This window comes from Corvus hawaiiensis, chromosome 4, assembly GCF_020740725.1.
Source record: "Corvus hawaiiensis isolate bCorHaw1 chromosome 4, bCorHaw1.pri.cur, whole genome shotgun sequence".
NCBI classification, from domain to species: domain Eukaryota; kingdom Metazoa; phylum Chordata; class Aves; order Passeriformes; family Corvidae; genus Corvus; species Corvus hawaiiensis.
In genome coordinates this window covers 50,030,884-50,044,141 of record NC_063216.1, presented here as the reverse complement: position 1 = coordinate 50,044,141, position 13,258 = coordinate 50,030,884, and the positions used below count along the sequence as shown (strand labels likewise).

The following is a 13,258-nucleotide window of genomic DNA, read 5'->3' as shown; positions in this document are numbered from 1 at the left end:
GTAAAGATGAAGCCAGACTCCTTGTGATGTCCAGTGAAGGACAAGAGGCAACGGGCACAAACTGAAATATGAGAAGTTTACAAAGAAGTTTACAAAAAGAGAACTTCCCAGTTACAGACTAATGTGCTGAAGGCTGATTTCTCATACCTGAGTGTAAAATGACTACAGAAATTGAAACTGTAGTATCAATTAGTAGTATCAATATACGGTTAGTTCAATACCCACAGCTCTGTTGGAAAGTGGGTGTAAAACGATAGCCTTTACACAAGCGCTATTTTGTAGTAGGAGTGCTGATAGATTAGTTTCATTCACAAGTACCAAAACTAACATTTCAAGATGACTCATTGTCCTGATTCAGCCTGCTTTTTAGGTTCAACTTACTGGTTTTACTGCTGGCTTTTTTGTTTGCTGACAGTTTTGTAGATAAGAATTTGTTTATATTCCTCTGTTGCAGGCAGTCCCTGGCTTTCAGTGAGCGGGCCTGATTAGTCTTGTCTACTGAGATTATTTGTTAATTGTTGCTATTCAGGTATGTATTTCATCAAGGAAATCTTGATTGCTTGATTAAAAAGAAATAGGAGCAGTCCATCTTTTTTTATATGAGAGAAACACTACACTTAAAAAAAAATAAATTAGCTTCCTCTTAAGACAGCAAATGCAACATGAAATTTGGGGGAGAATATAATGTGCACTTACGCTTTTGGTTACTTTAATAGAAAAGTAGATTATTTTCATTTGATTAACTTAGTTACTTCAAAAACTTGCTCACTGATTCGCTATCTGAAAAAATGTTCATGGTTGCTTTGTAGTGTAGCATGGGTTTCAATCTGAGCTGGAGAGAATATTTTTTGGTGTGTAGGTGCATGAAGACTGTGATCTCTTTGTAGTGCATGCTGCCTCCCTCTGTGGATTCTCATTAGTTGAACATAAGGAGGCAGTTCTGCAGGAGTGGCAGTACACACAGAACTGTTGCATGAACAGGCAGTGCTTTTTGCTGTATTTCTGTACTCTCACATTGCACATGATTTTTCATCTATGAATATTTGAATTTTCTTTTTACTGTAAAGATAGCTTGGGGTGTGTTAGTGTGAAATACTGAGTACTGCATCTTTCTACATAAAAATGAGGGTCTCAGATTATTCCACTGAGAATGATAATGTGGTGATTGTTAGAGATCTTCAATAACAGGTTTATTTACAAAGATACATAAAACTGTATTGCCTGAAGTACAGGAGGGATTCACAAGTCCTCTTCTGCTGCTTATTCTGGTTGTGCTGGTCTTTTGCAATCTGGCTCTTCTGAAGACCCTTCCACATTCCTCAGTGCATCTCAGCCACATTCCTGTCTGCCTTGGCCTGAAGCAGCCAGATAGACGTCTGATGCCAAATTTCAGATACCTGCTCCAATGGAGTTACCTGACTTTTCCCAACAATTTGTTGAGGCTGTGTCTAGAAACTTCAAGTTCGTTTTATCTGTCTCCAGCAATGACCAGAACTAGTACATACTGCATTAAAACCCAGTCATAATGCAATGCTAAGAGCATCCTGTTTTCCTGGGATGTCAGCAATACCAGCACACTGACACTAGGGACCACATCCCACATTAAAAGGCTTTGGTTGACAATTCGGCTGAAGTGCAATGTCAACAACTCTGGCAGCCTGCACAGAGGCATTTTGCCCGACACAGTGACCATATAGACTGTGTGTGCACCCTGGAGCCTGGCCGTGGCCTCAGCATTGCCCCTTCCCAAGTAAGTAAATTGGGTGTAGACCTCCCTCCGCTCCCAAATATGAGGGTTTTCCTAACTCGTCCTGAGTGATCTGGCTGTTATTGCCAGCCCTGTGCTTTTTCTTTGGGGTAATAAATATCCGGATTTGACCGCCTCTTTCCCGTGTTTGTAAATTTGCATAATACTCGAGTCTGACCGGTGGGAACTGAGTGCTCTCGGGTTTCGTTCACCTCGCCGGCTGCATAAGTCCCCCTGGCTCCCCGGCCACCCTTTTCCAGGGTGAATAAAGACACCCGCGGGCACACCGCGCACGTTTCGGGTCCTTGCTGGCAGGCTCCGGGGGAGGGGCGGGCACGGACGGGCACGGTCGCCGGGGGCGTCGGGACCCTGCCGCAGCGGCGCCGCCCGCTGCCGCCGCGGCTGCGGCACTGCCGGTGCCTCTCGCCCGCGCCCGGGAGCGGAGCGGAGCGGAGAGGAGCGGAGAGGAGGAGCGCAGCTGCCGCCGCTGCAGCCGCTCCCTCCCCGCGGCGGCCGGGGGGCGGGACGCCGCGGCAGCCAGCGCCGCTGACAGCGCCCGAGGGGCTGGGGGGCCCTGCCGGCCGCGGGCAGCCGCGGGGGGCAGCGGAGCGGAGCGGGGCCGCCGCCGAGAGCCGCAGCGCGGCGGGCGCCGAGCCGAGCCGAGCCGAGCCGAGCCGCAGCAGCAGCAGCAGCAGCAGCAGCAGCAGCAGCGCGCCCGCGGCGCCGGATCCCCCGTGGCGGTGAGTGCAGCGGGCGGCCGGGGCGGCGGCGCTGCGGGGGCCCGTGGCCCTGTGCCCGGCGGGGCGGCGGCGGCCGCAGCAGCCGCGCGGGGTGAGGTGGCCGCGGGTCCCCGGGTCTGCGCCAGCGGCAGGGGGAAATGGGTCGATTTAACAGGTTGCGATGGGCGTGTGGTCCGCGGCGCTCTTGGCACCCGCGTTTTTGGCGTTGAGGTAGGTAGGAGCAGGATTTTTGTTAGCACTTTGGCACTGCTGCTATTGCTAATATTGGCTTCTGATGCTATAAAACGCTTCCTAGGAAGCCGCGTCTTCAGCTGCGTGTCTGATAACTCTCGGGTATCCGGCAGCTGTCAAAAATACCAGGACATGTAGTTGTTTATCTCCAGCCCCATTCGGGCTTTAAGACGGTTAATGCACATAAGGCAATACCGAAACTTTTCTTAAAGGTAACAGAAAGAAAGGAGAACAAGAAATAGCTTTAGGCATCCTTACGGCTCTAAAGGCAGTTTAATCTCCCCAGAGCGGTATTTTCTTAGGCAACGACCCTTACTTTAAATTACTTTTTTTCATAAACTTTTTGAAGGACTGACACTTCCTTGTGCCAACTTTTTAACTCTGTAATGTGATTTTTTTTCCTTTTTCATATGTAATTTGTGCATCATGGGACATTATTTCTTTCCATTATTTACTGAATGCATTGTCTGAATCTGTCGAGAGATTCTTTTATCCCTTTAATTTAATAGGTACAGGATTCCTTGCAAATTTACAAATATAAATCGGGTTATGGAGTAAAATAATTTTGGAGGGACTAACTAAAGCGAGACATTGAAATTCATACAATTTCTAAGTTTGCAAGTCCCAAGTTAGAAGTCCAAGAAGGGATGAGTAATTGATCAGGGGTTTAGATCTTTTGCGGCGTGTTTTTTGTTTATTTGTTTTGTTTTTTGCAGCAGGGCATGTGACATTTGCAAAAATTTGTCACTGTATCTTTCAAGGATCATGCTATAATAAACAAGCAATATTACTAGACACATTTTTTTTCTCCCTACACTCTGTGTCGCTTGAATAATTTCTGTGTTCCACAACACAAAGGCCTTGTATCTTTGTGCATACAAAGTCGTTCAAGAGGATGAAACAACTAATTGGTTGTGAATAAAAGAAAAAGAAATCAAATGGCAAACAACTAAAACGTTAACCATGCTCAGTTGCATTTTTCCATAGCAGTACTTAATAAGTAGGCAGGTTTCAAAATACAGTTTTTGTATTCATACAGAACAGTCTGTTTTCAGGGTATCTTATTTTATGGTTTTGAAAATACGCCTAGCTATAGGTGTACTCCCTGAAGTCAATGAAAAGATTTATACAGACTTGCCCAACTTGCAAGAATGAATTATAGAAACTTTTCCAACATGTTATTCTTTCATAGGAACCCAAGTTTCTGATGTTTCTGGGTTATATACTTTTAATCTTCCAGTAGAAGACCTCATTGGACTTATGGGCTGGTTCCATCTTTCTCCTAAAAGGAGAAAGATTCCATTTAGGCTTAGCATGAACCTTTGTGAAATCTGTGTTGTATTTTTTTGTGTGGATGGAAAGGCAGTCTGGGTTTTTGGTAGCCTGCCATGTTCTTATATCCATTCTATTGTTTTCATGCGCCATTATGGAGGAGGCATGAAAGCAATAGTATATTTGAGACTGAAAATCCTGTGCTATAATATATATATATGTTTGGTTGTTGCTTTTGTATTGGAATGGGGAGAAATTTCAGTTTTTCTCTACCTGGATCTAACAAATCTTTTGATTCAAACTTTCATTTCTAGTCAAGTCTAAAGTGTTAAAAATTACTGATGACAAGGTTGCAATGATTTTATTTTTTTAATGTGCTAAGCTTTGAGAATTTGGGGTATTTATAACATTTTGCATTTGTGTCTTTACATACAGGCAAAAACCAGTTCTTCAGTATCTGAGGATGGATAAAGACTTCCGCTACTACTTCCAGCACCCATGGTCTCGCTTAGTTGTGGCTTACTTAGTGATCTTCTTTAACTTCTTAATATTTGCTGAGGACCCAGTATCTCACAGCCAGACAGAAGCCAATGTTATTGTTGTTGGTAATTGTTTCTCGTTTGTAACAAATAAATACCCTGAAGGAGGAGGCTGGAGATTTTTGAAGGTGTTTCTGTGGCTCCTTGCCATTCTCACAGGACTGATAGCTGGGAAATTTCTCTTCCATCAGCGCTTGTTTGGTAAGTTAAAAGATGCATCTGCTGGCTTCCTGGTAATGGCTTTCTGACTTTTCCTTTTATCTTTCTACTTGTGGCAATTTTGTAAGCTTTGTTTTAGTCACTTCTACTGTTTAGAGCTGTAAAGAGCTCAGTACACCAAAACTTACATCATCCTGGAAACTAATGCCGTGTCTACTTACGTGAGCATAATTTTCAATGATTTCAGTCAAAAAAGGATAAAAGTAGTGAAAGCTGACGTGTTTTAAATACTTGGGAGGTCAGTAATTTTCGATTTTTCCATGTTACAAAAATACTTCTTTGCACCTTCAGACCAGTTTCTAGGTCTTATTATGTAACTTTCTCAGCAATTTGAAGAAAAGGAATTCTTCCTTAGGGCAGCAACTCTGCCTGTCGTGTCAAAAGACACTTAAGTGGAAAAAGTCTCTTGTAAGTATTAGCAGAGCTGTGCTCAAGAGCTCCCATGTGAAAATGGGAATTCTACAGGGGCAGGACCTGTCTCTGTTTTAGTACAAGAGCAAGTCGGTAAAATGGAAAGGCAAGAAATGAAATTAAATGCTTTCGTACACAAGATATGATTAACTGAGAAACATACTGTACATGGACTAAATGAAAGTAACGAAGTGGCCCTGAATTAAATTCTGAGACTGAGAACTTAGATGTAAATATATAGAGATATATTTGTATATCTCTATATATTAATATATAAATAAATATTAATATATTTATAATTACAGATATATAGAGATATAAATATATAGAGATACAAAAATATCTGTCGTTGTCTTAACTTACATGTAGAGAATGTTGCATCTGAGGGCTCAAGGCTGTCTACGTTTTAGAGATAACTAGAAATCTTCAGTAGAAAAGATCCCTTTGTTCCTGCCATTTGCACTGCTCTTTGAAACAGCTGATTCCGGGTGTGTTGCTGCTGGTCTAGATGGACAGCCCCCATATTCTTATACTGGTAGGGCTGCAGGATGGATGGTTACTGGAATACCTCGAAGCACATGAGCAATAGGCCATTTCCTTAGTCTGTCTCATTCTATTAAGATCAAGAGAGAGCCACGATTGTTTCAATAAATCAAATGTAAAGCTGTTGTGTCAAGGAATGAACAAGCAAAGCCACATTAAAAGACTTCTTTTAATACAGACTTCTCTTGAGGCACTTATTCTGAAAAACAGTTAAGCATCATGAAGACTACTTGGCTATTTTACCATAGTGTAATAGTAAATGTAAAATGTTCTCATAAAGAGGACATTTTACCTGGAACAAGAGCTATCACAAGAATGTTTTCCTTTCTGTCTTCCCCAATAGAGAAATGATTTTGTTAAACTGAAGATGTTTAAGGAAAAAGTGGTGAAACTGATGATAAATTTAGAAAAGTAGCCGATAGTGAGAGGATTGAGAGGATAAAGAGAAGAGTAGAGGGTGACTTGTTCAAATTTGAAGGACAGAACTTTTAGTTCAGAAAATGTAATGCAAGGTCCAGTGCTTGGAAGTGGCAAATAGCTAGCATTTTTTTTTTATCTGAAAGGCTAGACAATCAGTGGAACAAGTTTTTATAGAATATGACCTCATCAAGACATGAATTTTTCTTTTTGAGAACACATTTGTCTGACTACAGAGTAATTATCTTCTATCTAGGTAAGTTATGATGATAATTCCTTCTGGATTTGTAAGTGGATATCATATGTAGCTAAACATAAATTTTAAAGTGGCTTGATTCTGTCTTACTGCCAAAAAGAGAAGGTCTGTCCAGCCTTCAGTGTCTGCTGCTTTGTGCCTTTGTGCAGTTGCTCAGTGAAACAGGATAGGGAACTTACCCATATTAGCAGTACCCATCTACTATTTCTGTAATGATCACATCTCTCACCATACTGATCTTTGTGGCAGCACTAAGATGGGATCAGCATTTAGAAGAAACTAACAGGCAAGAAATTCATAACCCTGAGGGCAGTGGTGGTTTATGGATATTTGTGGTTGTGATCTGGGCAAGCAACATGGGCGTAGGTACTATCTGATTTTAGGCTAGCTGCTGCACGTTGAGTTTCGTGGCAATTTGAGCCAATGTAGATCTGTCACAACCCCACCCTCCTAACACCAGCCACATCATTTTGGTGCCTCCCTTGAGCCAATGCTGCTGTTGATGTGACAGCACAGCAAGCCAGCTCAGGCAGCCAATCTCGTGGAAAACCAGTTGCTTCTGCTGTCATCCACAGCAGCTCCTTGAACTGATGTGATCACTTGAGTGCCAGTGCTGATGAAGTGGCCAAGGACTGTGCAGCCAAGACAGCTGGGGGCCGTGGCAGCCGTACCTGGTGTTGGCTCGAGTGCTGTGGGACTGCACCCACACACTGTGTCAGTGGAAATGTGCTGTTGCTTGTGATACACTGTGAGCAGATGGCAGGCACTGTGACTGAAGAGCTGACTGTATTGCTGACTGATGTGGCTGTGTAGCTGGTGTGGATAGAGATTGCTCTGATGAGAACGTGGGTTTACAGCTTCAGTTATCTCCATGCCTCCAGAAGATTTGTACAGCCCATGCTGAAATATTTTCTGCCTGTTATTTGCTACTACTTTAATGACTTCATTGGCTAGAAACTGCTCCTTTTATTGAGATCCTCATCGAATCTCTCCTCTGGATCTTCTGGAATCAAGCAGTTAATGAATTCACCCCTTTGTTGTTTTTAATTTCCCTAGTCTGTTTTTCTAAGTAGCTGCTATTTTGTAATTTCTTTTTCTATGTAACTTTTTTTTTTTTGTGTGTATGTATAATTGCTTGGGACCAGTCTGGTTTTAAATCCTTGCTTATTTATTTTGTTTTTTTTTTTCCTCTGATAAACTCTGTTTGTAGAGGAAATTGTGACTGGTTGTTTTTTATGGCCTGTAGTGTTTTTTGTGGCTTCCTGCAGTCAGGAAACCAAATAGCACCAGTCAATCTCCCCCTGTCAGATCTTGGCTCACAGTGTAGGCTGCAAATTGCAAATGAAAAGGGTTAGTCTGCACATCTCACTTTAAATGAAGAGGAAAGGAAAGGATTTTCTCTCTATGCCCTTTCTGCTTTTTTGTTCCTTGTCTTCTGTATTTCTTGCTGCTGAATTTGCATAGGAACTAGAAAAACAGTGTAGCTAGAACTGTGCTATAATACAGTTTGCTGTCTGTGACAGCCACTGCCTGATAGCCATGACTATCATGGACTAAAAAATAAAAGAAATAAGTTCAAGCATCTTATGTGTCTAAAAGTGGGAGGAGACAGGTGCTGGAAACCTTATTTAGGGCTCATTACGCTGACTTCACAGAGAGATAAGCGAGTAGGTAAACTATATTGATGAGAAGTAGAGATCTCGACCTCAGGACATAGTGGGATGTTTTCTGTTGATAATATTCGTTGCAACCTTTGAACAGTATCATCTTCAGGGAATCCTTCAAGACACTCCTTATTACTTGAAACAAGATTAGAAAACAATTTCTTGTTCTTCAGTCAAGAAATAGCTTACTTCATTTGATAAACATCTCCCACGATAAATATTTCCATGGAAAATAGCCCTTATCTAGTACATTCTTTGTATCTTCACGGCATGTGGTCAGAACAAGTAGAATTTTAACATTGTCTTTTGGCTGTTATCCACTGTATTATTTTGATCCATCACTAAGCATATCTCCTATTTGGTTAGGTATTGTGTTCTGCTGGGCTTTTTATTTTGCAATGGAAAGTGAAAGGTCATAGAAGAATATTGGAAGTTTTGGGGAAATGAAAAATAAAGATACATACCCCTGGTTTTATTTTCCTTTCTGCATGAGAGAATTACTTGAGATAAGGGAAAGTGGTAATTTCTTGATTAATTTTCTGCTTTATTGAAACCAGAGAGAGCTTACAAACTGACCCATTTGATGACACTATGCATTCAAAAAATGCATTCAAATCTTGACTTAAAAGAAATTCCTAAGTAAGTTTTTGCCTATTTTTCATATTGCTCTGGGGCATTGTATGGAGAATAGCACAGTGTTTAAGGTGTAGAATGTGTATGTTTTAATTGGCACCTGCTCAGCCTACGCACAGTTACTGCTCTGCACTACTTCAGACCTAAATTGTGAGTTCAGTGGGAGGTTTTTTGGCCCCAAGTTCAGGCTGTGCATTTTGCATCAATACAGGTAAACATGAGCTATCATGTAAATTTAAAATAGTCTTCAATTTGAATAGACTTTTAGCAGTATGCATAAATGGGCAGTATACTTGGAAAAACAGTATCTTAATTTTTTCAGTCCAGCATTTTTGCTTTGACTGGTCCTTATGTGTACTAATCCTTAGCTTATGCTGCATATTAGATAATCAGTTTTTAAAAACTTACTACAAAACATACGTTTCTACCTGGCCATTTTTCTGATTCTAAGTGATTATAAAGATGTATTAAAGTCTGGTTAAAAGCCTGGTTACAGAGACTGTATTTGTATTGTATTTGTATTTTAATCAATTGCCAATGATTGTGCCTAGATTTATACTTGTAAGTTCCTTTCTAAATGGTGTGGATGGAAAAACTAAATACTTAACGTGTTATAAAAAATTACAGAATGCAAGATATATATAACTAAATCTGTATTTCTTAAAATGGAGGGATCATAATACAACAAGTAAATTAGAGCTGTTCTATAAATGTTGAATTTAATGGGTCGCTCTCTTACAAATGTTCACAGTATGCAATTTGTTTAAAATTAAATGATAATCTGAGCTTCATAGACACTGGGATAAATGAATAAAGCACTCATTATAGGAATTGCACTGAATTGTGAGTACACACAAATGTTGCAGATTTTTTAATGGACAGTAGTGCCATGCTGGGAGCAATTTCAGGATAGATGGTTTCAAACAAAACACCCACCAAGAATATGCTGTCTGAAAACATTACTTTTTTTTGTCAAATATATTATCTGGAAGGCTCTAAAAGATCATGCAACTATGTTAAAAGCAGACCCTTCAGTGTCTGCTTTTATGCTGAAATTTAAGGGGTGTATCCAGTGAAGGGTGAATCAACTGAATGAAGATTGCAAGAGGAAATTAGGCAGACTGGGATTTAGTCAGGATGATGGTGCGCTACTTAGGAAAAGTGGATGTTAGGCAGAATAAATTTGTACAATATTACATATATCATCAATTAGTATCCTGATATATTAGGGATCATGTTAGCGTAAAATCTGGGCAGTGGTATTGCTGCTAGTGTTGGCATATCACTTTCATAGTGGTGCTTGTGACATAGCTAATGAACCATGTGATCTGTTTTGCCAAAGAAGCTTCCCATAGATTTGTTAAGGTTTTTGCAAGCTTGTTTTTCAGCCAGATTGTTTCCCGTTCTTGTTTGATAGTAGTGATAGGAACAATTGTACCACCATCTGTAGAAACAAGTGATGTGTGTATGGCAATACTTGCATAAAATTCTAACCTGATTGATAGAGAATATTCTTTTCTGTTGTCATCTCTTTGTCTTACATTACAGTAAGAACTGTCACTTAATGCCCAGCAACTTTGTTCCTGCTGTTTCTTTTTCATTTATGACTTCAGCCTAATAGAAAACAACTAATTGGATAGCTGGTAAAAAAATACTGTCTTCAAGAGCCTGTTTGGTATTTTAATAACAATGACCAAGTTAATACTGCTGAAGGTATTCAAGGTCTACTGTGATTGCCTCACTGTCCATTCACCTCTTTAGTTCCAGTAAAATGTTGAAGCAATACAATAAAATTATTTTGGTCCTACAAAATGTGTGCCAAGGGGCCAGTCTAACAGTTTGCTAATAATAACGCACAAATGACTGTGAGCAAGCATTTCTGAGAGCCAGAATCCTCAAATAAAAAGTTAAAAAAAAAAGGCAACATAAAAAGAAAAAGCTCTCAGCCAGCCACTGAATGAGTTGCAGGCTCATCAGATTCCAGCTCTGGCAAGCTGACAGTAATTAAGATATCAGTTTATTTTAAACTTTACATCATTCATGAGAGAGACCACAACTGACCTTTCAAATATAAATGAAAAGCATGCAAGTGACCTCCTAATTTCTTCTCTTGCTCTTATTTTTAGAAGAGCCATAACATCTCACTGCTTCCTCTTTTCATACTCAATGAGAAGACTGCTGTTGTCTGCACTTAGCCTTAGTTGTGGAATCAGTCTTTGTGTAGGAAATTATAGAGTTTAATTGGAGAGATACAGGCCGTAGCTACAAAAAGATTATTCTCTCTTTGATGAAAGCTTTGATTCTACTGGAGGTGCATATCCCACTCCCCAAGCAATAGCGTAAGAGTGCAAGAAGGGGTACATGTGTCGGATTTTCCATAATCTGCTCTAGGTAATATTTAGCATCCAGTGACTGAAAACTAAAAATAAGTTCATTGCTACTTCATATTGATGTGTCAAATCTGTGTTTTGATCTTTTTGGCATGAATTTCAGATTTTTCTTTCTGTTTGAAGCCGGGAGTGATTTTGGAATGATGCCTGCCACTTACAGGAATGATATGTCTCCATTCCCCAATTTCCAGAAATAGAAGTGAGCTTATTCTTAGTAGATGTATCCTGATGGGCATAGTGCAGGTGCAACCTACTGCAGGGGCAAATTTCATGTATCATTATCCCATACAAGGATGAGATGTAGAGGATATTAGTGTGGAACATCAGCTTGCCATGTGCCTGCTGGAGAGTCCCTAGGAGAACATGATTTCCTTGGTCATGTTGTACCCTTTTGAAGGTCCTCTTAGGCTGTCAGAGTGGCATGAAGGTCCTTCACATACAAACCAACATTTATCTCTGTGTGATTCTGCTGGGACCCCAAGCAGAATCCAGCCTGTGCACTCCCCAGCCTGTGCACCAGCCTTATAAAATTTTATTTATTTATTTGTTTGTTTGTTTGTTTTTAATTCCAGAATGAAAAACCCCAACATTCTGGGCCTTAAAAAACTTATAATACATTCTCAGGATTTAAGAGCTATTTAGCAAATAATAAGTGTAAATAATAATAGTTCTCATAGATATTTTACATATGGCAAAAATAAAAAGAATTTGTAAATGTATTCACTAACCAGAATGACTTTCAAGGAGGAGAGATCAGTAATTGTTCCCTATGACACAGGCAGGGCAGAAATGCAGAGTTTCTAAATGTGATTGCTGAGACATGAGAGGCACATGCCCTGATTTCAGATGCTGGGAAACAGAATTTTTTGCTTGCTTCTTTTTTCATCAGAAGGGGCAGTGCCCCTTTCCCCATTGAGTAACTCATGCCAGGGGATGGCAGGAACAGCAAAAAATTTCTTGCTTTGAGGATTCTTACTCTCCATGGTGCCTTTATGTTGGAAAGGCGTCTCCCAGGAGCATCCAGGACATCTGAGAGTAAAGGTAGCAGCAGAGCCTTGAATTCATCTTTCATCTGCAACACTGCGCTGTGATCTTTTGAAGTGGCCAGCTCCTTAGGGCTTTTTAGGCTCACTTATGTACATTCTAAATAGTATTTTCTGTTTCTGGGACACTGATGCAATGTCTGTCTACTATGAAGCACAGTTTCATTTAATAGTAAAGCAAAGAAGAAATTAAATCTGTACAAGATTCAGGTAAAGTCAAGCATGCTAAACAAATAATGAAGCAGTAATTAGGGTAGTGAGGGAGTAAAGACATGAGGCAAGACGAAGAAAAACATTTCTAGAGAGTCACAGCAGCAACAATATTTAATTTTAGCTTACTTGAGTAAAGGGCCTAAAAATTGAGAGACCACAGTTTTAATTAACAAAAACCTGCAAAAATCCTAGCTCTTTTGCTAATCTATGCTCGTAGATGTAAGTGACAAAAAATATGGACCTTAATTCACACCTGACAGGATAATATGATGGAGGTATAGAAAAGGTAGGAGGAACTGAAAACTAGTATTTTATGTGGAATGTCTGTGGAGTTCTTGACTTGGGGAATTCAGGGCTTAGCACAACATTCAATTTTGTGTCACTTTCACACAGCAAGTAAAAAAGTCTTTACAAACAGTTTCCTCCATGTCTACTACTTTGCTTCATGTTATCCTTGATAGGTTCCAGATGAGATAACTTTGAAGTGGTTTGGGGCTTACATCCCATGGGTCTTGTCTCTGTGGCTGCCAAAGGTGGAGCAATTTTTATCTAAATTAGAGGTCACTTCTGTATGACTCGTCTAAATCCAGAGAGTAGAAGAGGAGTGCTACTCTTTTGGGGATGTCTACAGATTTCCATCTCTTAGGCTGCGGATAAAAAGCAAACTTCTCTTGAGACTGCGTTTCTGATTGCCTTGCTAGGGCATACAGCAGAGCAAATGCAGGCGCCGGGGGGCTCTGCAGAGGTAGGGGCTGCACTGCCTATGCAAAGAGCTGACCAAGGCAGCCTGTGTGTACCCAGAGCTTGTCAGAATGCCACTCTGGGTATCAAACTAAACCAGAACTTGGTTGAGGCTCATATAAGTTTATGTAGAAAAGATGAATTATGGATCCTTGTATTTCTAGATGCAGTTTGATATCCCAATACTGTTGGTGGTGTG

General features: G+C 40.5%; 1 protein-coding gene across 7 annotated transcripts in view; it reads left to right on the top strand.

Annotated features, from left to right (window-relative positions):
• The first annotated feature begins 1,665 nt into the window (after positions 1 to 1,665).
• TMEM117 (transmembrane protein 117) overlaps positions 1,666 to 13,258 on the top strand; it is a 195,096-nt gene continuing 183,503 nt past the window's right edge. For 4 of the 7 annotated variants that reach the window (XM_048301546.1, XM_048301548.1, XM_048301545.1 and 1 more), the window contains exon 1: positions 4,642 to 4,730. Coding sequence is in view for 3 of the 7 variants with exons in the window: in XM_048301542.1 (XP_048157499.1) it covers positions 2,648 to 2,697; positions 4,426 to 4,730 (355 nt within the window). In the remaining 4 variants the exon portion in view is untranslated. Of the gene's footprint in view, positions 1,751 to 2,377; positions 2,488 to 2,592; positions 2,698 to 4,425; positions 4,731 to 13,258 lie in introns of those variants that run through there. The other 3 variants (XM_048301544.1, XM_048301543.1, XM_048301542.1) reach the window with 3 other exon arrangements.